Genomic DNA, 22,718 nt, shown 5'->3' with positions numbered 1-22,718 from the left:
ATTTCTATACAAGTTCTAAATTAAAACTGTTAATAGGGTATTTACAAAACAAATTCATTGAGTTTTTCTTGATTAAGCATTTATGAAAAATAAGAGGAAACATCTTGAATATGCATAGAGTCAAGCAAAGAAAAACAAAACTTTAAAGTGATAATGTCAATAATGAAAATAAATTGTTCCAAATCAAAGTTTCATTAAAAATTACTTACCAAATACTCTTTCATCGTTGATGTTTTTAATGCAGAACCATAGGCCTGCTGGGAAGGTACACACAAGAATATGTAGATCAAAGAAGAAAGACACCCAAGTTGTAGGTTGATGCTCAGACACTGATGCAATAATCGGAATGTGTATTTTTGCATACCTAGTATTAAAAAAGTTAATATTATTTAAAATTAAATGAGAAAACAGGAGTTTCTTTTAGAAGAAGAAATTTTGATTGTAGATATGGTTCCTATTTCCCACCCCTTCTCACTTAAAAGTATATTCCAATGTAACCTGCTATACTGGAAATAAACCTGCTCCACATTGGTAAAACTAAAACCAATATGCTCTCCCTAAAATTGGGAGAATTATTTAAGGCCAGTTATAAAAGCATTAGCTCTGACCTTTAATACAAAAATCTTTGCTCAAATAGGAATTTGTTCTGCAGTTTAACTTAGCATCTCCTACATGTGCATCAATGAGTTTCACTACCTTTTGTACTTATTACCAACAGAAATACCTTATCTAAGAAGATATCATATTGCCACAATGCCTTTCTTAAAAATAGATGGCATAGAGGCAAGTGAGGAGAATGGAAAGGACAGGACAAATTATTCTTGAAATGCCCTGAGATTCCAAAGTAGTCAATTAAAGTTTACAAAGCAAGAGTAAGTATGATAGACAAAAACTTAACCTAGTAATTTAACCTAATCAGAATAACTGTCTACAACTGGAGTTTTTCCCTCCAACTCTCTGGTGATCCACAGTATGTGTCTAAATGTTAGTTTCAGTCTTTCATACATAATTTGCTTATGCCCTTGAATTAGACCTGAACACGAACCCTTTCCGTATCACATCAAAAGGCAGGCCCATTCAATAAACTGTGATAGGTTTTTTTATTGGGCCACATAGGGAGTAACAAAGAAGACAAAACAGCAGGAACAGGGAGAGAGGCAAATTATTATCAACAGATATTTTCTCATCCTTAGGAAAACATTTTAGAGACAAAAAGTTTTATTGAACTAGCTGTCTAATTTAAAACCACTTTTAAAAATTAATTCATTTTATAATAGCACTCTTAAAAAAACAAAATAAATATTCTCTAGTATATCTGACAGATTAAAAACATCAAAGAGGGGCTGGCCCGGTGGCGTAGTGGTTAAGGTTGCGCACTCTGCTTCGGCGGCCCAGGGTTCGCAGGGTCAGATCCCGGGCACGGACCTACGCACTGCTTATCAAGCCATGCTGTGGCAGGCGTCCCACATAGAGTAGAGGAAGATGTGCACGGATGTTAGCCCAGGGTCAATCTTCCTCAGCAAAAAGAGGAGGATTGGCATCGGATGTTAGCTCAGGGTTAATCTTCCTCACCGAAAAAAAAAAAAAAAATCAAAGAACTTAGATAATGTGGTGTTAGAAAAAAAGTTAAATTTTTTCTTCACATCTATCGCATATGGTTTTATAATATAACACCTATCTTTAACGATTAGGAATTAAATATTACTAAAAGATGAAAACTTTGAATACACTGGTAAAAACAAAAATCAAGCATTAAAATTACACCAATACTACCCAAAATGTTTTGACAAACAAAACTAAAATAAGGAGCTGCCCATGCAGAACAAAAATATGACTTACATATCATACTAAAGGTGCATTCCAAACAGGTATTGTAACAAAGAAAAACTACAAGAGATTCAACATTTACTAAATTAGTATACACTAGGTACTTCAGAAAGGTTGCCCAAGTACTGATGGAGATACTGACAATATAAGAACAGAAAAAAGAGTATTTTAATATCATACGAGGGCAAATAACTTATCTGCACTTACCCAGTGTCCCACAATGAGTAAAACCTGCCACTCCATGGTGCAATGTAACCTTGGAAGGAAAAATGTAGCGGAAATTAATCTGCCTTTTTATTGTTTTTGTTTGTTTTATGTTTACTGATTATTATGGATTAATTTAAATTAATATTCAAAGAATTTCAGTTTTCTTTTGTAGGTGACAACATATTTCACACAGCTGGCTAACAGATTAAATAAGGTCAGTGATCAAAAAACACAAATATCCAGAGATTACATTTCCAGAGAAACACAACAGGTTGATAGATAAAATGGTAGAAAGTTTTCCAATTCTCTCTTAAACTTCTAGTTGACTACTAAAATAAAGCAAAGATATTAAGATAGCATTGGATAATTTAAAAAGGGGAGAGGTGTCTAAATTATCAAATTCAGTATGCCAAATTTGGATAAATTACAAAGATTATTTTAAACATTCATGCCCTTTTACTCCTGTCAATTAGTTCTTCATGATTTTATGGGCTAGGCTGGTAACATTAATTTGACAGATGGAATACTTTTAGAAAGAATTTCACTTGTTTCTAGGGACTAGTGAAGTCAGGATTAGAGTAATTTAGAATCCAGAAGCAGACTGAAACTGATTTGGTTAATGGTTTAAAAGTAGGAGAGAGATCGAGTGTATGCATACAAGAGAGGGCAAGCATGCAATAAGTTAACACTGGAAGCTTTGAATTTTATACAGTTTGGGCCTATTCATCTATCAAGAGGGTGCTTGAAAGTGGATTTATCAAAGCCTGAAGCAGCAAAATTAAGATACTGTTAAAAATAAAAAGCAATCACAATTTGTAGTGCTATTCAGATTTTAGAACCTTTGGCTATTATTTTCATACTGTTTGTACAGAATACAACCACGGTATTTGACCTACTAGGATAAATGGAACATGTACAAAATTTGCAAAAGAATTACCATTTTGAATAATCTAGAGACAAGACACACATCCTACAGGTGATGACACCTACCTGTATAAGTCAAATAGATGACACTAAGGAACACAGCACCTGCAGCTAGTGATACACCCAAAAAGAAAAGGGTCTGGAACTCTTGCTTTGTTAATCGGTCTCTCAGATACTGCAAGAAAGCATAAGCTTGCAGCAATGCAAAGACACCTAATTAGAGAAAAGGGTCATATAAATAATCAACAAAGCACTTTTCCAAGGGCATTTAAAAATGTTAAGTTGGAAGAGCTTCTTAGAATACCCATACCATTCATATCCATGACTAGTCATTTCATCTAACCAACATTTCCTTTGGCAAATGACAGTTAACCAATCAATACATCCAAAAATTCTGTTATACATTTTTCTGAAATGATCACACTTCCCATACATGGACCAGGCAAGAAAAATCTCATCTCAATAACTGGAGCCTATTTAGCACATTAAATTCCTCCCTTTGTCCCATATTTTAGTGACATTTTTGGGGGGTGAGGAGGGAGATACAAATATCATTAAAAAACAATCCTGAGATTTACTGAAGGATATAAATGACTTGGATCAGGAGAATCTTGATATGTAGTTACTGTTGATAGTTGAGCAATGGGATGTGACCTTAATTACACTCTTATTATATAAGATTCTAACTTAGTAAATATAAGGGTGAGTGCTAAGATAAACAAAATTCAAGTAGTAATAGTGAAAAGTATTTAATTGTCAAAGTGTACAGAACACAATACAAAAGCACTAGGTGTAAAACTAAACAAAGACATGAAAATCCTATCCCAACTGGAATATTTAGGGTTATTTTTAAAAGTTCATTTTAGAATGGTTAAATAAGTGTCATCGAAGATTTAGATTTTAGGGGCTGGCCTGGTGAGACAAGCAGTTAGGTGCGTGTGTTCTGCTGCAGCGGCCCGGGGTTCGCCGGTTCGGATCCTGGGCGCACACCGATGTACCGCGTTGGGCCATGCTGTGGCGGCGTCCCATATAAAGTAGAGGAAGATGGGCATGGATGTTAGCCCAGGGCCAGTCTTCCTCGGCAAAAAGAGGAGGATTGGCAGATGTTAGCTCAGGGCTGATCTTCCTCACACACACACAAAAAAAACAATTTAGATTTTAGGAAATGTAATAACACATATGCATAAAGCGTCAGGCGATTGTGTGTCTACATAGACATTGCTATACATGACTGTATACTCAAAACGGAATATACATTTCTCTCTCTCTCAAATTACTACTTGGTTATTTTATAACATCAAATTATATATATATATTTTCGCTGAGAAAGATTTGCCATGAGCTAACATGTGTGTGCAATCTTCCTCTTTTTGCTTGAGGAAGATTCGCCCTGAGCTAACATCTGTGCCAATCTTCCTCTATTTTGTATGTGGGTCGCCACCACAGCATGGCCGCTGCCGAGTGGTATAGGTCCGGCCTGGGAACTGAACCCGGGCTGCCGAAGTGGAGCGCACCGAACTTAACCACTAGGCCACGGGGCCAGGCCCCTAACATCAAATTATAAATATAAGTAAAAGTATTTCACAGATTCTAAAGTGCTGTGTAACAGTAAGGTGTGGGTTCTTAACTTTGTTTTGGAGGGGGGGTTCAAGATTCTGAGAATCTGATGATAAAAGCTACAAAACATCATCTCAGAAAGTTAAATATACTGATATTTATAAAACGTTACAAATAAAATAACTACCAATGGACTGCCTATGGGTCACGGACCTTGTGTTGAGACTCTCTAAGATCTCCCATTATCTTGTTAATTATGACCCAGATTAATAATGGCCAAGTACTCTGCTTATATGGAGGGAAATGATATGACTTTATAATCAATACAAAATCCATTAATTCCAGTTAGCAGATATAGATAAAATATTTTAGTGAGATGTAAAGGACATAAAAATGACATATGCCATCTAAATTTGCTGAAATGGAAACTCAGTGGTACATAACTCAGTGTACAGATACACCACTGTTTAATATTCATTTATACAAAGCAAACGTTATTTAGTGGTTGCAAATAACATGGATTGTGCAAAAAGCGATTTTTTGCCTTTTCAAAACAGCAGTGGCTAGGAAGATAGACATTTTTGGGAACACGATATCAGAAAGTCTAAACAAAACTCGATGATATTCTTATTTTATAGTGATGATGTTTTAGAACCAGTATGATGAAAATTAAAACAAAAAAAAACTTCATTCCTTTGAAGACTGGCCAGTCACACATTCATATTTTCTTTAGAAGAAGGAAAATAAACATTTTTTCATACCTGCAGCTGCCATGTGTTCACTTGTTCTGATTGGCTGGAATCCCACAAAGGGTATCTGCATGGATAATATCAAACCCACAATGTAGAAAGTGCTATACGCTATAAAAACAAAATAGGAAACAAGGATAATTTACTACTACCATTAAGTACTTTAAACATAAATGTATACATAACATATATTTTTAAGTAAAGTTTTAACTGAACTTATTTTAAGAACAGAATCTTGAAGTGGCTGTTCTATTTGATACATATTGATGGTTAATCATACATTATAAATCACCAAAATTCTGCCAATTTTTTTAAATTAATATTTTTATTGAGGTAACATTGGTATTCTTTCTGCCAATTTAAAAAAAAATATTAAGTACTTTATTTTGCAAAATATTATTTAGAACAGTTTAACAGATGGGTGCTGCTTTCCTTTCCCCAAAATGGAATCAAGTTTTTTTCACGTTTTTTGCTGTTAAAAGAAACCCATCTACAGAAGATAAATTACGGGCTGATGGCTCAAATGTTAAGTTGCCTCTCAAGTTGTCTGATAAGAGATGATGAGTAAAGTGTTAGGAAAAGGATAAGAAGCTCAAGTACATTTGATAGGAAGGACCAATGTATGTGAATAATGTTTCTAATGACCTCAAGCTGATGGAGAACTGGTTGTCTAAAGGAGACTGCAGAAGTAATCCACCCAGTAATGTACTTTCCAGACATACTAATGTTGGAATGGAATTACCCTCAGTGAGGTACTTAAACACAAATGCAATAAAAGTTAAGTAAAGAAGAATTTCTGTCACATGATTTGAACCGTCAACCAATTTGGTTGATGAGTTTTCTAACAGCAACATGTTTCTTTTACAAATCAGTCTTTTGTAGACATCCTGACAGAATAACTACTCACCAACAAAAGTTTCAGTTTCCTCACAGCAGAATGAGGGGTTCGGACAAGAAGATTTGTAGATCCCCCTAACAATAATAACCTAAGATTCTACGATCAACAGGCCTTTTAAACACCCAGAGCTGAGAAATCAAACCTTAGACAAATATTGAACACACAAAGGCACAACTAGTTCAGGCCTGAGAAAACCTTATGTCATTCATGTGTTTTAATTATAGCTAAGTCCACTTACATCCACACACTTCAATCACCTCTGAGGCTGGACTTCTCTTTCTTATAAACACAAATGAATACTGAAAGTTACACCTGTTACAGAATTTGGACTAAAAACAATAAATGGCACAAGCTACACAACAGTAAAGCCTTTTTAAAAATTGAGGTGAAATTCACATAAAATCATTTTAAAGTGAACTTGAGTATTTAGTACATTCACAACATTGTGCATCCACCACCTCTCTCTAGTCTCAAAACATTTTCATCACCCCAAAAGAAAACCCCACACTCATTCAGCAGTTGGTCTCTATTCCCTGCATTCCAGCCGAAGGCAAACATAAATCTGCATCTGTCTCTGTGAATTACTGGTTTGTTCTTAATTGCAAAGGTAATATGTTTTTTGTTTAAAAAAATTATATATACTATATTATATATATTATACATATATAGTAAAAAGCGAAAGTCTCCAGCCCATTTACTTCCCTCTAAGTCACATTTTCCAGAAATAATCACTGGAAGGTAGGTGGGCACACATATACACATTCATATTCATATTCTCTCTCTTCAAAAGGGACTATACTGTGCTTGGCAATGTAAAAATTTCAGCAATCAGCTGCTTGAGAACTGTTGATGAAGTTTCCTTTCAGGGAGTTGCTCAAGTTTATTTCCAGGCATATTCAAAAAGAGAAGAAGAAATCTGACAATAGTCTCAATTCAGTGGATTTATGCAACTTTGCAGAGACATTTATTGTCATTAGTAAAAAAGAAAACACTTTATACAGCAGATGCACTAGAGTTCAAGTTAACAATAACAGTGATGGAGATGAGTTCAAGAAAAGGAAACTCAATCTCAGGAAATATCAATGGCCAGGTGGGATTTTAATTTGTATTACTTCGTAAACATAGGTTAATGTCAAATAAAGCTGAATAGAAATAGACAAGTTCTCAACAATATTTTACAATATTTTACCTTTCAAATATTCCTCTATCCAAATTAGCCTCATTTATACCTCCTTATATACACCAATGACACAAAGCTGATAAATGTATATAGGCAATAATACAAAAATAACCATTTTAAGAGAATTGGATTTAAGTCTCCCCTATTTTCATATTTTTTGGAACACTGATCCTGAGATGGTTACATAGGAAGATATATGTTCTATCTCATGGCACTCTTTAATACACAAATAAGTATTTCCATTAAATAAAATTCAGGATTGTTGGCCAGATAATATAAAATATCACAGACTCATCTCGCTTAATACTGCCCTTCTCCTTGAATCTGTAAAATTAGATATACATCTCTATACCTCAATTTAAATCCCATTTACAAACTCATGTTTTAAAACATAGAAGATAGGAATTACATATATTTGAGTAGAAAGAAATAGTGAAGTAACTCTCAATTCTTAAAAATAAATACAATCTCCACTGCAAAAAGAAAACATGTTTTCTCCAGGCTTTGTACTATAGCATCTAACAGTGTGTTTAAAAATTACCTCTTTAATTAATTCATTCAAATATTAACTTTATGTCTATTATGGTCAAGACATTCTAAAAATACAGAATCCTATTAAGATCAATCCTATCCTCTAAAAGTTAGATATCTAATTGCGAAAATCAGAGATTTACACAAATAACCACACTACAATGAAGCAAGTACATGTGACACTGGTGGAAAAAAAACCCTGGCTCTATAAAAACTTAAAGGAGGGAGAGGTCTCCTTTTCTTGACATGAGCATTGAAGAGGCAGTTGACAACACCTGTACCATTCTCTAATTTTCTCAGAAGACCTCAACAACACAAACTCACAGCCATCATTCCCCACCAATTCTTCCTATGAACTCAATTCTTCCTATGAACTCTCTAGGAAACTTGACCAAACTACTATCCACATCTATTACAACTTTCTAACCATCCATGGAAACCTGCTTTTCTTGCCCCTTTAAATCAGAAGAATAAAGCTTTCCATCAAAGTAGTGAGCTCTAAAAAAATGCACAAGACGAATAATGTTGTAAATCATTTACTACATCATGAAAATGTTACCACACTGCCATCCTGTGGAAGCACAGTTACCGGCATTCACTACTACAGATCACACTTCCAATGTGTTAGAAAAATTATCATTAGAAAGATATATACCAAATCTATTATTCTGTTTATTTTTAACCAAAGAAAATCTCTTTGATTTGCAACAAAAAGTAATCTTCTAAACAGAGCTTAAACAGTTTTTCACTCTTAAAGTACTTTATCTTTTTTTTTATCCAAGGGTATGGTGTGGGACCAGATTGACACACAAGAAATAAACCACTGCCCTTGATTTAAGGTGAACAAATGAGCTGTTCTATAAAAAAAAAGCACTGAAAAGTCCAATTCAAGTTCCATTGAAATGTTAAGTCTTGAAGAAGTTCCTGCTGTTCCCCAAACTAACCTTTAAGTACCTTCACCCTGACAAAGCATTACAACTTACGTTGACAGTACTGTATAAACTACTGTTGTACTTCATTTTACTTAGTTAGAAAAGGTTTTGTGAATATTATATTCCCATTAACTTTGATCTACCATTAAGTCATCTTAGCATTTCTGACTTGCTTTATCTCTCGGCTGATATTTAATGGAAAGGGTTATTAACAAAATATTCCTTTGCCACCTCCCTTCTCTCTCAACCAAAATAGTATTAACCGAAAGAACCATAGTAGTGAAATACTTTAAAATCCAACCAATTTTGCATTATTATTAACAAATATGATTAAAGGCTTGTAAGACTGTTGAAGCCTTTGATTAATAAAGACACTTTACTAGTTGATTACTGTGAACCCTAGTAAATAAGCAGGGTGAAGAATGGTAAGAAACTCACATGAATTAAAGCTTAAAAACAAAAACAAAAAACATGGATTCTTCTTGACCAGCAGGAAGAAATATAATGATTAAGTTAACAGATATCCATGATGAGAAAAATAATTTTTCTTTTCCAAGGACACTGCTCATTGTAAAATATGTAGAGAATGAATCATTGAAACCAATATGTTACAAGCTCGATTTATAAAAGCAGCAAGAAATGCCTTGTTCAAAACACTTGAGTAGAGAGACACTTAATCACAACTGTTAAAAACAGCAAATATATTTAGTACTGATACCTAAAATGAAGTCAGGGATAGTATAAATGAAGTCAGGGATAGTACAGCAGAAAAAAAAACAACAAAGAAATGCATTTGGGTTTGAGTTTTAGTTCCATCATGTGAAAGCAACTCATTTAAATTCTGGCAAAAATTAATGAGATAACATCAAAGTACATTGAAACATATACATATATGGTGTGCATCTGTGTGTGTTTAAAGACTGTATGAAGAACTCATGAAATATATACAATTTCTACATAACTTAAAAGTATTAGATAATGCTCCTTGGTAACTTTTGGAGCTAAATAGTTACTAAACCTAATATGCCAAGAAGCAGTAACAGACAAGTATCAGCAACCTTAATTCATTCATAAACTAAGAGAGTAAAACAAGCACAAAATAAAAAGAACTTAACCACACGGGATCACGAATTATGTTATCACCAAAAAATTAATGATTTGTTTAGGTCCTTCTTAATATTTCTTTTCCTTAATGTCAATTACTACTGTTAAGTAGGCTTCTAAATTCACTTAACTAATATCACTAAGAATCTGTTAACTTCTATTAAACAGAAGCAAATATTCTGGACTATGAAACAGATACAGTGCTCAATGAAAATAGACCCTTAAAGGAAATCTCACTCAGGTTTATTCTTCTAGATAAGAGTACCAAATGATTCATTGTTTCTGTTTAGTTTGTAGAACATGAAGATTGTTTCTATTCACTGAAAAAGCCTTTTTGATCAAGCTAATGATTACTGCTAAATCATAGGTAAGACCCTTGTTCTAAATATCCTGGGTCTTAATGCAAGAAGACAGTACAAGACTAATGCTTTGCAAACCAAATAATGAGTCATATTAACAATGTAGGTGGCAGAAGCAACAGCATCTTCAAGTGTGCACTTGAGGTAAAAATTTTTCCCCCAAAATAACCTCTAAAATATGCACTGACAAAGTTGTAAAAGGAATCCCTAAGTATTATAAACCAGTCTAAGGAAAATTCCCCATCCCTTTCCGCCAATAACTAGCTTCACTGCCTACTACAGGGTACTCACCTAGAAAACTCACTTTACATAACTAATAGTGCAACTTCTAACTTTAAAAAAACTTGGTACAAAAATGTGGGGGTAGGGGAGAAAATTAGAGTAGTCCCTGTTTGCCTGTCTGCTCTTGGTTCATGTACCCTGAAGGTACAATAAAGCAAAAAGGCAAAACAATTAACTCGAGACAGTGCATCACTGAAAAACTGAACAGTCTAAGTAGCTTAGGAAAATCATGTTTTAGTGTTATATGGACATATTCGATCCTTATAAAAATCTATTTCGTCTACAGGCTATAAGAGTAATCTCTTATTTTAGCAAAACTTTATCTGCCACAAATATAAAATTGTATAGCCCTTTACTGCTTTCAATATCCTAGATCTAAACTATCAAATGATTTTAATTTAATTACATACTGAATCCCTTCTAAGAGTTGTTTTATAATAAACAAAAAGTTACTAATTAATAGGTTTTAAAGATGTTCTATTACCTACAACTGCATATCACCACAGAAGGCAAAGACATTACTTTGATATTTAGCATTTCTATCCCATAAAATGTTACTAGCAATTTAAAAAAAAATACATTTCTATAGTAAGAAACAACTCTTACGTTGCTTTTTGAATTCTTAGCTGATTTACAGATCTCAGTTGAGAAAAAACTAATTCTAGTCTATATTTAGGTATAATATTTTTCACACTTGAGTTCTCATTTTTTTTATTATAAAACGCAGTTAACTCTAATTTCTTGGGTAAAGAACCTCTATAAAGCATTACAAGTTATGTGTAAGACCAAAATTGTTGCTTCTCTTCTATTTCATCAATTAACTCCTGTCTCTATCTCAGTATGCTGTTGCCAGTCTTTGTTATTTCACAATACTCCTAACTCCTCTTTCCAGCATAGACTTTCCCAAGACGTTGAATGGACCATGTTAACAGAGATAAGTATTACTATAGATAATAAAGAGTCAATGACATAAATAATATATAGCTTCACTTGTTAAACTTCATGTGAACAAATGAGAGCCATTATCTTAAGCCGACAAAATTAAAGCCCTTTCTAATGTTTTTCAAGGGACACTACCAAAACAAAAGAATATAACACTCTATATTAAAAAAAATTTTTTTTTGTGAGGAAGATTGGCCCTGAGCTAACATCTGTTGCCAATCCTCCTCTTTCTGCTAAGGAAGAGTGGCCCTGAACTAACATCTGTGCCCATCTTCCTCAATTTTGTATGTAGGATGCAGCCACAGCAGGGCTTGATGAGCAGTACCTCGGTCCACGCCCAGGATTTGAACCTGTGAACCTTGGACCACCAAAGCGGAGTGTGTGAACTTAACCACCACGCCACTTAACCAGGCTGGCCCCTATAATACTATATATTTTTTAAAATAAGATTTGGCAGTAGTCTTTCCTATTTAGAGAGATATCAGATTTTATTTTTAAAAAGAATGCATTTAGGTGCAGAGGTAGGAAAGTGTGTTTGTGAGGGTAAGCAGAAATTGATGGATGGCAGCTAAATATTATAAGGGTAGGGATAATAGAAGATCAATAGATGGCATCTAAAATTGGGGGGAAAAAATCAAGAAATAGCAGTCTAAAGTTGTGACGTTATGATTTATAATAAGAAATATATATTTGGTTTTCATCCACTCTTCCTGGCACAGAGCTCCTAGAATCCTTGGAATTTCCTAAGTGATCAGAATAATAAGGAGTCTTTTGTTATGTTATTGAGGTGCCGTTTGGACCTCACCTCAGGATGGGGGCTGGTTGCCAGGACAACCAACAACATGATTACAGAGGGTTAGAACTTTCAGCCCCATTCTCTGACCTCTAGAGAGGGAAGAGGGGCTGGAGATTGAATTCAATCACCAATGGCCAATGATTTAATCAATCATGACTATGTAATTAATAAAGCCTCCATAAAACCCCAAAAGGAGTTCGGAGAGCTTCCAGATTGAATATGTGGAGATTCAGGGAGAGTGGTGAGCCTGGTGAGGGCACAGAAGCTCCATGTCCTTTCCCCATATCTTGCCCAATGCATCTCTTCCATCCGGCTGTTCCTGAATTACATCCTTTTATAATAAACCAGTAATATAGTAAGTAAAATGTTTCTCTGAGTTCTGTAAGCCATTCTAGCAAATTAATCGAACCCAAGGAGGGGGTAGTGGGAACCTTTGATTTATAGCCATTTGGTCAGGAGCACAGGTGACAAACTGGGCTTGTGATTGTCATCTGAAGCGGAGGGTAGTCTTGTGGGACTGAGCCCTTAACCTGTGGCATCTGATGGCAGATGGTGTCAGAACTGAGTTGAATGGTAGGACACCTAGCTTGTGTCGGACAATTGTTTGGTGGTGTGGGAAAATCCCCCACAACTTGGAACTGGTGACCAGAACACTTTAAAAGCACATTAGTGGTAAAAACCAGAAGAAATAATTGAAGGAACTGAAAGTGGTTGTCTCTGGAGATGAGAATTTAGGGAGAGAGCCAGTTAAGGAAAAGGTGGAGAAAGGAGCTGCTGATTTTGCTTACAAACCTTGTAGGAATACTTGATTTTTCCAATTATATACATTTATTACCTTAAATTTTAAAATTATAAATAAAAGCATACCCCTCTATTAGAAGTTGTGTTTTAGTTGCTATTTTGTACTTTATATAACACATCAGTATTATTTCTCCACTATATTTCTCATAATCAAAAATAGTTGTAGTACAAGTTTATTCTCAGTTAAAAAAAAAAAAAAGAACAGTCATTAGCCTCACTTTGGGGTTTTACCCCCTCAGTCTTTATAGTCACCTCTCAGCCTTTGGAACTCTTCTTGTCTGGCTATTCCTTCATGATTTTAACATCAACCTCAGAGGCAAACACTTAAACAGCACTTTGTGTTAGTCCTGTTAGCCCCATATATTAATTCATTTATCCTTCAAACTCTGCGAGGCAGGAATTACAATTATCTCCATTTGACCCATGAAGATATTAAAGCAAAAAGAAGTTAAGTAATTTGCCCAAAGTTACACCACTAGTAAGGGAGTAGCACAGAAACTGAATCTTGGTAATTTGGCTTTGCAGCATGTATTCTTACCCCCTATGTTATGGCACCTCTCATTTATGGTTGTATCACCACAAATTCTCTGTAAGTCTGTTTCTATACTATTTTCTCCTCTCAGGATCAAGATTTATCTCCAAAACTTTCAGAAGGACGTGGTTAGTTGGAAAGCCTAAGAAGACCTCCCTAAAACTCAAAGTCAAAACTGATTTTCACAAACTTCTTCCCATTTCCATTTTGTTTACATGCTATAACTACATTGTACAATATAAGCTCCTTAGAGGAAGGTCATCTTTTAATCATCTGTGTATCCTAATGGGTAGTACAAAACTTAGTATGTATTAAACACTTAATTCTCTAGTGAACTGATTTCCTTGAATTTCCTCAAAAATAATATGGTAGAATTAGACAAAATAAATTCTAGTGCTTCCAGCTTTTGTATCCTAGAATTTTTACATACAATTTTTCTTTTAAGTTTGTTGTTGTGTAAGTTAATCTAGCATTAGATATGTTCTGTTTAAAGCTGCCAAGTATAAATATGACTCCTAAAGTTTATGGCTTTACTTTTAATTCACTCATTGGTAGGATTATCTTTTTTCACATTCTATACAATCCTACAATAATCTGTACAAAACTAAAGTATGTGGTATGTCTGTAACACTTGACTCTTTCAATGATGGTTCCCAGTAAACATTACCATAAAAGTACATTTTAGATACAATTTGAAAAGTTATTCTGTTACTCTCCTTATTCAAATTAACTCACTAAAAAAAAATAGACAATACCATAAACTGCTTCAATGATATTTAAAAATCATTTATCAACACTAGAAACTAATTTCTTCCTTCTTCTTAAATTATTATTCTAATTTAGTTAATGAGACCCTTATAAACCATAAGAGGTAAAAGTCATATTTTTATATACGAAAGAGCAAGTCTCATTCACTATGAGTTTAATAATGGTCATTGTAGAAAATCTGGAAAGCAGAGAAAAGTATGAAGAAAAAATGTCATTAGTAATCCTTGCTGTCCTCTTTTTATTACCATTTTCCCATACCATCAAATACTAAAAAGATTATATTTAACAGTGCCATAATATTTCATGATATGACAACACTACAATTTAAGTATAATTTATAAATTATAATTTCCCTATTGGACATTTACACTATTTTCACAATTACAAGTTACACCACAGTGACATCCCTAAACATGTCTTCATATCTTTATTTTTTATTTTTTGTGAGGAAGATCGGCCCTGAGCTAACATCTGCCAGTCTTCCTCCTTTTTTTTCACTGAGGAAGACTGGCCCTGGGCTAACATCCATGCCCATCTTCCTCCACTTCATGTGGGACGCCTCCACAGCATGGCTCGATAAGCGGTGCATCGGTGCTCACCCGGGATCTGAACCGGCGAACCCCGGGCCGCCACAGCGGAGCGTGCGCACTTAACCCTCTGCGCCACCGGGCCAGCCCCTTTTCATATCTTTAATAATTTCCTTATGACATAAAGATAAGGTGTGATAAACTTTTATCAAATTAGAAAGTTTAAGTCATTTTACATCCCATCATTGTTACGTGATACCTGTAAACCAGTCTGTCTATAATTACAAAATAAGATTTAGGCGTTCTTTCTTCTTCTTAAAACATCAGAATCCTATTTGTAACATAATTTTAAGCAATTCACTTCCCAACAGTGAAATTCAACAAGTCCAAAATATATCTTCACAAAATAACTTAACTTTTATACAATTCTTCTCACCCAAATTTCATCAAAGGGCTTTTCTTACCCCTTACATCTCAGCTTATACCCTGCCCCCACCTATTCCCCCATGCCACTCCTGACCTATACATCCACATTACCTTCCCTCCCTTCTTTTCCACATGTGAACAACGTTGGACAGTTTTCTCTGGCTTAACAACTGATTCGAAGGACATGTGCAAAAAATTTCCTCAAAGGGAAAACAATTTTTTCATAATTATTTCAAATGATTCATTTTTACTTAATTTAATTTGACACTTAGAACCCAAACTTTTGGTTTACATAATTATGTTTGCCATTTATCAAACTTTATTTCTTTAAGTATTTCTGCCCACAAGGGAGAACTATAGACAAAGGATATTATGTGCTAAAATAAGAGGACAAACTATATATACAAACACTTTATAACGCTTTCATATTTCTCAGGACAATTAAGTTAGGTTAAATCTAACTTAAATACTGATACATTTGGGATGAAGGAAGAGAAACACCTGTTCTACACCACCACTTTCCACCAATTTAAAAGTAAACTCTATGAGAGAGCATAAAAATCACCTAAAATACTCTTAGGATAGTTACATGAGTGGAGAAACAACGAAGGTGGGGTAGAGAATTTGAACACTATGAAATTATCTGAGACATTTACTAATCTAACTTCATACACTTATATAAAATCTCTAAATCATTTTATTTTTCTTCCCTCTGAAAAGAAGAAATAGTCTCAAGAGCCAATCAAAGCAGTATTAACTGCATGCTTTTCTAAAGTGACCAGAGAAATGCTATTCACAATCTTTTTCTTTTCTCAATTCTCATCCTACCAGATCTTAGTGTTAAACACTCAAGGGGAGTTGGACACTGCTCGTGTTTTAAACTTTTATGTAGAAAATACTTCTTTTTCACCTCTTTAACAACACATTTATCTGGCTACTTCTGACTTGTTTGGCTCTCTTCTTCCTCTTCCTGATTCATGGGCATTTCACAAAAGTCTATCTCTCAATCTTCTCCCTACTCTATTCCCCTGATCATTAAATTTTCAGGACCCCAAATTTTTTAAATTAAACAAACTCTTAGTTCCTCCCCAATAACCATTTAACAAAATTTTTCCTTATATATTTCCAAAACAAAAAGGGGAGAATTATAGTTTAATCTATCATTCCCTTTCTGGATCCCAATGACTGTCTACAATGTTTTCAGGGTAGGGAGATATCATAGGTTGATGTATTTCAACAGTAAAGTATTTATTTATATGGTAGGCACACAGTTATAGTGATTTTTAGCATCAAGGGCTGTAGGGCAAAAACATCCAAGTTCAGGCTTCAGCTCCATTACAAGCTATGTGATCTTGAACAAGTTATTATGTCTTCTCTTGTTTCTTCATCTGTAAAATAAGGATAGTAACAGTACCTATACTCACAGCATGGTGATGAAGACTAGATGAGTTAAATACATGTAAAAAACTTAGGACAGTTTGTGGTGTATAAAAACTTGATATATATTAATTATTTCAATGGTCATTGTTATAATGTATGCTGAAATGGCTATAAACGTAATTAACATACTATGAATTTACTGTTTTGTTTTTAATTGATATACTTCATACTCTATAAAAGTCACCCTTTTAAAATGTACCATTGAGTGATTTTTATTATATTCACCAAATTGTTTAACTATCACCACTAATCCAAGTATCTAATTCCAGAACATTTCCTCATCCCCAAAAGAAATCCCATACCCATTAGCAGTCACTCCTCCATTCCCCAAGCTCCTGGCAAGCACTAAATTTACTTGCTGTCTCTATGGATTTGCCTATTCTGGACATTTCATACAAAAAGAATCTTACAACATATGGCCTTTTGTGTTTGGCTTATTTTATTTATTTTTTATTTTTATTTTTATTTATTTTTTTTTTTAAAGATTTTATTTTATTTATTTTTCCCCCCAAAGCCCCAGTAGATAGTTGTGTGTCATAGCTGCACATCCTTCTAGTTGCTGTATGTGGGACGCGGCCTCAGCATGGCCGGAGAAGCAGCGCGTCGGTGCGAGCCCGGGATCCGAACCCGGGTCGCCAGCAGTGGAGCGCGCTCACTTAACCACCAAGCCACGGGGCTGGCCCTGGCTTATTTTACTTAGCATAATGTTTTCAAGGCTCATGATGCAGCATTACTAGTACTTCATTCCTTCTTATGACTGAATAATATTCCATTTTTTTGATATACCACATTTTATTTATCCATTCATCAGTTGATGGACATTTGGGTTGTCTTTAACTTTTTGGCTATTATGAATAATGAATGCTGCTATGAACATCAGTGTACAAGTTCTTTTGTGAATATATAATTTCAGTTCTCTTGGGTATATACTTAGGAGTGGAATTGCTGGGTCATATGGTAACTCTATAACTTAAGTTTTTGAGGAAGTGCCGAACTACTATGTTTTTTAATCAGGTAAATAAGCTTTATCTTTGTGTTACTGTTTTCCAACAAATTATTATAATGGAATTGTATTATTTTACTAAGACATTGGTTTCAGATCACAACTTTCTCTCTGATTAATTTAACCCCTAAAAGTTCTGTCTCTATCATAGAAAATGAGCTCTAAGATTTGAGACACCATCTTTCACTAAGCATCTTATTCAAAAGATGTGTTTTAAAACCTGTAGAGAAAATAAAGATTTTGTAGAGAAAAGATGTAGTCTATGCTATGGTCTGAATGTTTGTGTCCTCCCCAAATTTGTTATGTTGAAAACCTAATGCCCAAGGTGATGGTATTAGGAGGTGGTTTTTGGGAGGTAAACAGGTCATAAAGACCCAGAGATTGGTACCCTTTTAAAAGAGGTCCCAGAGAGCTAGCTCCTCCCTTCCACAATGTGAAGACAAAGCAAGAAGGTGCCAGCTATGAACCAGGAAAAAGGCGCTCACAAGCACATGACTATTCTGGTGCCTTGATCTTGGACTTTCCAGCCTCCAGAACTGAAAGAAATAAATTTCTGTTACTTATAAGCTACCTAGTCTGTGTTACTTTGTCATAGCAGCCTGAATGGACTAAGACAGTCTGTTGTATATTATACAGAAAGGGTTTTCAAAAGTTTATTAAACTGTTTACTTTGAGAATGCTTAATCTCTTACAGTGAGTAAGCTAACTTGAATAATATGTATATGTGAATGATTTTTATGATAGAAATGCTCATTCTCCCAAATTTAAAAAAATGGCCAACAAATATTAAATGTAGACCAATTTCTACAAAAACAAAAAAACTCATCAAGGAAAAGTTGGTAACAATGCACTTAGGTAAAAATGCCTGACCCTCCTTGTTAATACAAAAAGCAAAATAAATATAAAATTGTTTTTACCTTCTCATGGGTAATATTGGCCAAAAAGAAAAAGAATGTATATGAAACACCTCTTAGAAGTAGACAGATTTCAAAAGTCAAATCACTTACCTATGTAGACTCTCTTGCTGTATCTCTGCATCAGTAACAACACAAATACATGCAGTGGAATAAGGTTGATAATAAACACATAACCACCCCAAGCAGAAACCTATGGGTAAAGAAATGCTAAGTTAAATAATTTATATGTTTGATTCTTAAAATAGTTAAGCTTTATTTGTCATGACAATCTAAACACATAACAAGCAAATATAAACACTAGGATTTTTACCAATTTTAAGAGATGCTTAAAAATGGATTTACATAACCTAGAAATAACCTATTTCTCCTTATATTGATTGATAATTAAAATAACACAATCCCATAAATCCAATATGCTTTTCTACATTCACTGGAGAAATAGTCAAATTAAATTAAACTTAATAAGAATGTTTGAGAACATTATAATTTGTGAATTAGCAGTAAAAAGACTGTCATGGAGATAAGGATTTTTAGGATATAGATCATAAATTTCTAAAAGAAAAAACAGCTTTTACTCCCCTATTTTTGATGATCAAAGAAAAGAAACTTTACTGAAAATAAGAACAGCGAATGTTAACATCAGTCAACAACCCAACTAAAAGGAATACTCAAATGATCTGGATATACTTTGAGATCCTCAAAATAAAAGGCGCTACCTTGGGTATAAGTTATTTCCTACTAATGGATTACAAATAAAGATTCCATTTTAACGTTTAGCTTGTATCACAAAGTTAGAATATTTCTATTTAATCAGAATAATGAGTATGGTCTGGTCTAAATGAATAAATATTCTAAAGATAATATTTATTCTCAACCAATAGAATGTATTAATTTTTTAAGTACATTCAATAATAGAAAATACGGTCTTGTCAAGATCAAAGTTATGGATATGCTCTAATAATTAAAAGCTTGAAAGAATCATTTGTACCAATAGTCACTTCAGGAGACTATATATTAACATATATATTCTAACAATGCTGCCCTTGTCTAAAATATTTCAGAACCACTTGTAAGGAACCGCCTTCAGTTTACAATACATACAAAAACATCAGTTTACTGCTTCAGTCACATGCTATTTTTCACCAAAAAAAATGTCACTCTGATTGAGCACCAGTCCTAACTGAAGGACTTCTGGTTATTTCCAAAATTTAAGTCTAAACTTGAAAGAGAATGGGTTTGCCATTAGGAGTACAACTGCACAGAATGTGCCCCAGGATTTACTCACTTTAAAGGGGGCATAAATAATTTGGATGCACAAATTCCATGACATTTGTCTAAAAACAAAAAAAAGTGGGCCAGCCCCGATGGGCTAGTGGTTCAAGTTTGGTGACCTGGATTCAGTTCCTGGGCATGGAACCACATCACTTGCCTGGCAGTGGCCATGCTGTGGTGGCGGCTCATACGAAAAAAAACAGAGGAAGACTGGCAACAGACGTTAGCTCATGGTGAATCTTCCTCAGCCATAGCTAACTAACTAACTAACTAACTAAAAACAAAAAAAGTTACTTAAGATTATCGTTAATTTTCAGCCCAAGACTACTACATATGCCATGGTGTATAAAAGACAAGACAGGAGAATGAAGAGGTAATACTGAACCCCAATGTTAAGTAGTCTGTTGAAAAAATTATGTAGGTAGTTTACAAGTTAACCTAGAGGATGTGACCATTATTTAGGTAAAGTTGTACATCTGAAAAGAAAAATTTTTGTTTTACTTGCTGCAAATATTATATTTGAGGGATTGAGTATTAGCCCTCCCCACTAAAGCAAAAGTCCATACAGGCCCTGGGGATGGGGGTAAGAGGATGGTAGTAATGAAAGAGTATATACATTAAACAAAATTAAGATCCTGGAGATTTCAGCAGAAAGGAAGTGGAGGACTAGCCCTAGATGAGAAGAGAATGATGAAGAAGAGGACTTGGTCTGTCGAAGACTTGTCAGACCTCATGTCGTTTCAAATATGAAATCTTACCATATAGAAATACGATAAGCAGCAGCACATCGTCCAAAAAACTGAGCCAGTTTTTACAGATTTTACCTAAAGAAAAAAAAAACAAAAATAAGCAACTGATATAATAAAAATGTTTATAAATGCTCCTGCTGAATTAAAAAAAGTTAGTTTAGTAAACTTGTATCACAAAAAGCCAAGTTTATTAAAAAAAAATACTGAGGTTATTTAGATATTCAGATCCACTTAATATACATATTTATAACACCTGGCAGTTGTCAGACATTGTAGGAACAGCTTTGATTGTTTTTAGTTATGTAGTTTTCAGTAAAAAGAATCATCTTAGAATGAATAAATTATATTTTTGCATTTGTTATATTTTCTATCTTAAAATGATTAATATCAACAAATTGAGATTTTAACTAAAGAATAAATTTGTTCAGCAAATCTACATTTTCATATGGTTGGTTTGCTTAGACATAACATTACCTTAATCTGTAATTTTCGTCATTTGAATATGTGATCATCTATATTTCACAAACAATTCTAATTATAAACATCCATTTTTGAAAACTTTTCATCATCTATAAATTTTAAGATACCATAGTCAATATGTTCAAGAAATTTATATTCCTAAAATAATTTCTAGATGGCCTAACTATATGTCAGTAAAATTTCAGAGTAATTTTCATTTACTCTGAAAGATAATTACTCTGGAAAGACAACTTGCAATAAATAAGGGTTCAAAAGTTGACAAATCTCTACTGTTTTAAAAGAAATTAATCAAAGAAATAACTCCCAGATAGGAGTTTATGTGTTCATCTGAAAAAGCAAAATATATTAGCAATTTCAGAAAACTGAATTTTTTTTTTTTTTGTAAGGAAGATCAGCCCTGAACTAATATCCATGCCAATCCTCCTCTTTTTGCCAAGGAAGACTGCCCTTGAGCTAACATCCAGGCCCATCCTCCCCTACTTTATATGGGACGCCGCCACAGCATGGCTTGATAAGTGGTGCGTCGGTGCGCGCCGGGGATCCAAACCTGCAAACCCTCGAGCCGCCAAAGCGGAGCACGCACACTTAACCACAACGCCACCGGGCCAGCCCCCAGAAAACTGAATTTTAAATTTCAGAAACACAAGCTGTAAATACTTGCACCAAGAGCAAAGGGTCATCTTTAAGACGAAATCAAGTGAGTGTCCTAAAGAAATGATACACTTAAGTCCCATTACAGGCAATTCTGTATTAAAAGAGTTATCTCCATGTCCTGATAGGAAGTTCAAATTTAACAGTATTCTATATAAGCTGATTTCAAGGAATTCTGTACTTTTAAAATGGGCCTCTACTAGTACATTAAAACAAGCTACAGGTGACATCCAATCTTTGGGGAAATTGTAAAAACAAAACAAAACAAACAGTGGAAGGAAGGGAGAGAAAGAGGAAGGAAAGAGAAACATTCCTAGTTTATAGCACTTAAAGATGTATCAGGCTGACTTTTATTAGACTAGTGAAAGACTGCTTTGAGTTCAACACCATAGTACGTATGTGTGACAAAACTGACTCCCCTCTTCCCCAAAAAACCACCTTGAGTTTGAAAAGGAGGGCTAAGCTTTACCTTTGACAGGGTAAAATAACAAGGTGGGTCCTATGCTAAAATGTGAGTAAGGAAGGGAGTATATTAAAACACTGAAAATTTTAAAAGTGAGAAAAATCTCCAGTGCAGATTAGAGATTATTCCTTTAATATCCAATCTCTAGAGAGGTTGGAGAAGTGAGTTGGAACCAACTGGTGCTGCTAAAATCATACAGAGATCAAAAGACAGAGAGACTAAAAGATAATTTTTAGAAAGGGGAGTAGGTACCAAGGAAATGGAAAAGAAGAAAAGAATGTCAGAAAGGCAATCTAATTCTAAGTGGGGAGACTAGAAGAGACAGTGTTCTCAGAGGATGAGATGGGCTAGAAACAAAAAGGAATCCCAAGGACAGGGGCACAGAAGGCCATAGTAGGTGG

General features: G+C 34.3%; 1 protein-coding gene across 2 annotated transcripts in view; it reads right to left on the bottom strand.

Annotated features, from left to right (window-relative positions):
- Positions 1 to 22,718, bottom strand: part of STT3B (STT3 oligosaccharyltransferase complex catalytic subunit B) — a 114,293-nt gene that overhangs the window by 16,431 nt on the left and 75,144 nt on the right. For both annotated transcript variants that reach the window (XM_087430664.1, XM_004419454.3), the window contains exons 4-9: positions 20,733 to 20,798; positions 18,793 to 18,892; positions 5,277 to 5,375; positions 3,025 to 3,171; positions 2,035 to 2,083; positions 210 to 364 (exon numbers count right to left, since the gene is read on the bottom strand). In XM_087430664.1, coding sequence (XP_087286790.1) covers positions 210 to 364; positions 2,035 to 2,083; positions 3,025 to 3,171; positions 5,277 to 5,375; positions 18,793 to 18,892; positions 20,733 to 20,798 — 616 coding nt within the window. The remainder of the gene's footprint in view (positions 1 to 209; positions 365 to 2,034; positions 2,084 to 3,024; positions 3,172 to 5,276; positions 5,376 to 18,792; positions 18,893 to 20,732; positions 20,799 to 22,718) is intronic.

Source organism: Ceratotherium simum, chromosome 5, assembly GCF_057802395.1.
Source record: "Ceratotherium simum simum isolate JZ-2026a chromosome 5, ASM5780239v1, whole genome shotgun sequence".
Lineage (NCBI taxonomy): Eukaryota > Metazoa > Chordata > Mammalia > Perissodactyla > Rhinocerotidae > Ceratotherium > Ceratotherium simum.
This window is presented reverse-complemented; position numbering and strand designations above follow the sequence as displayed.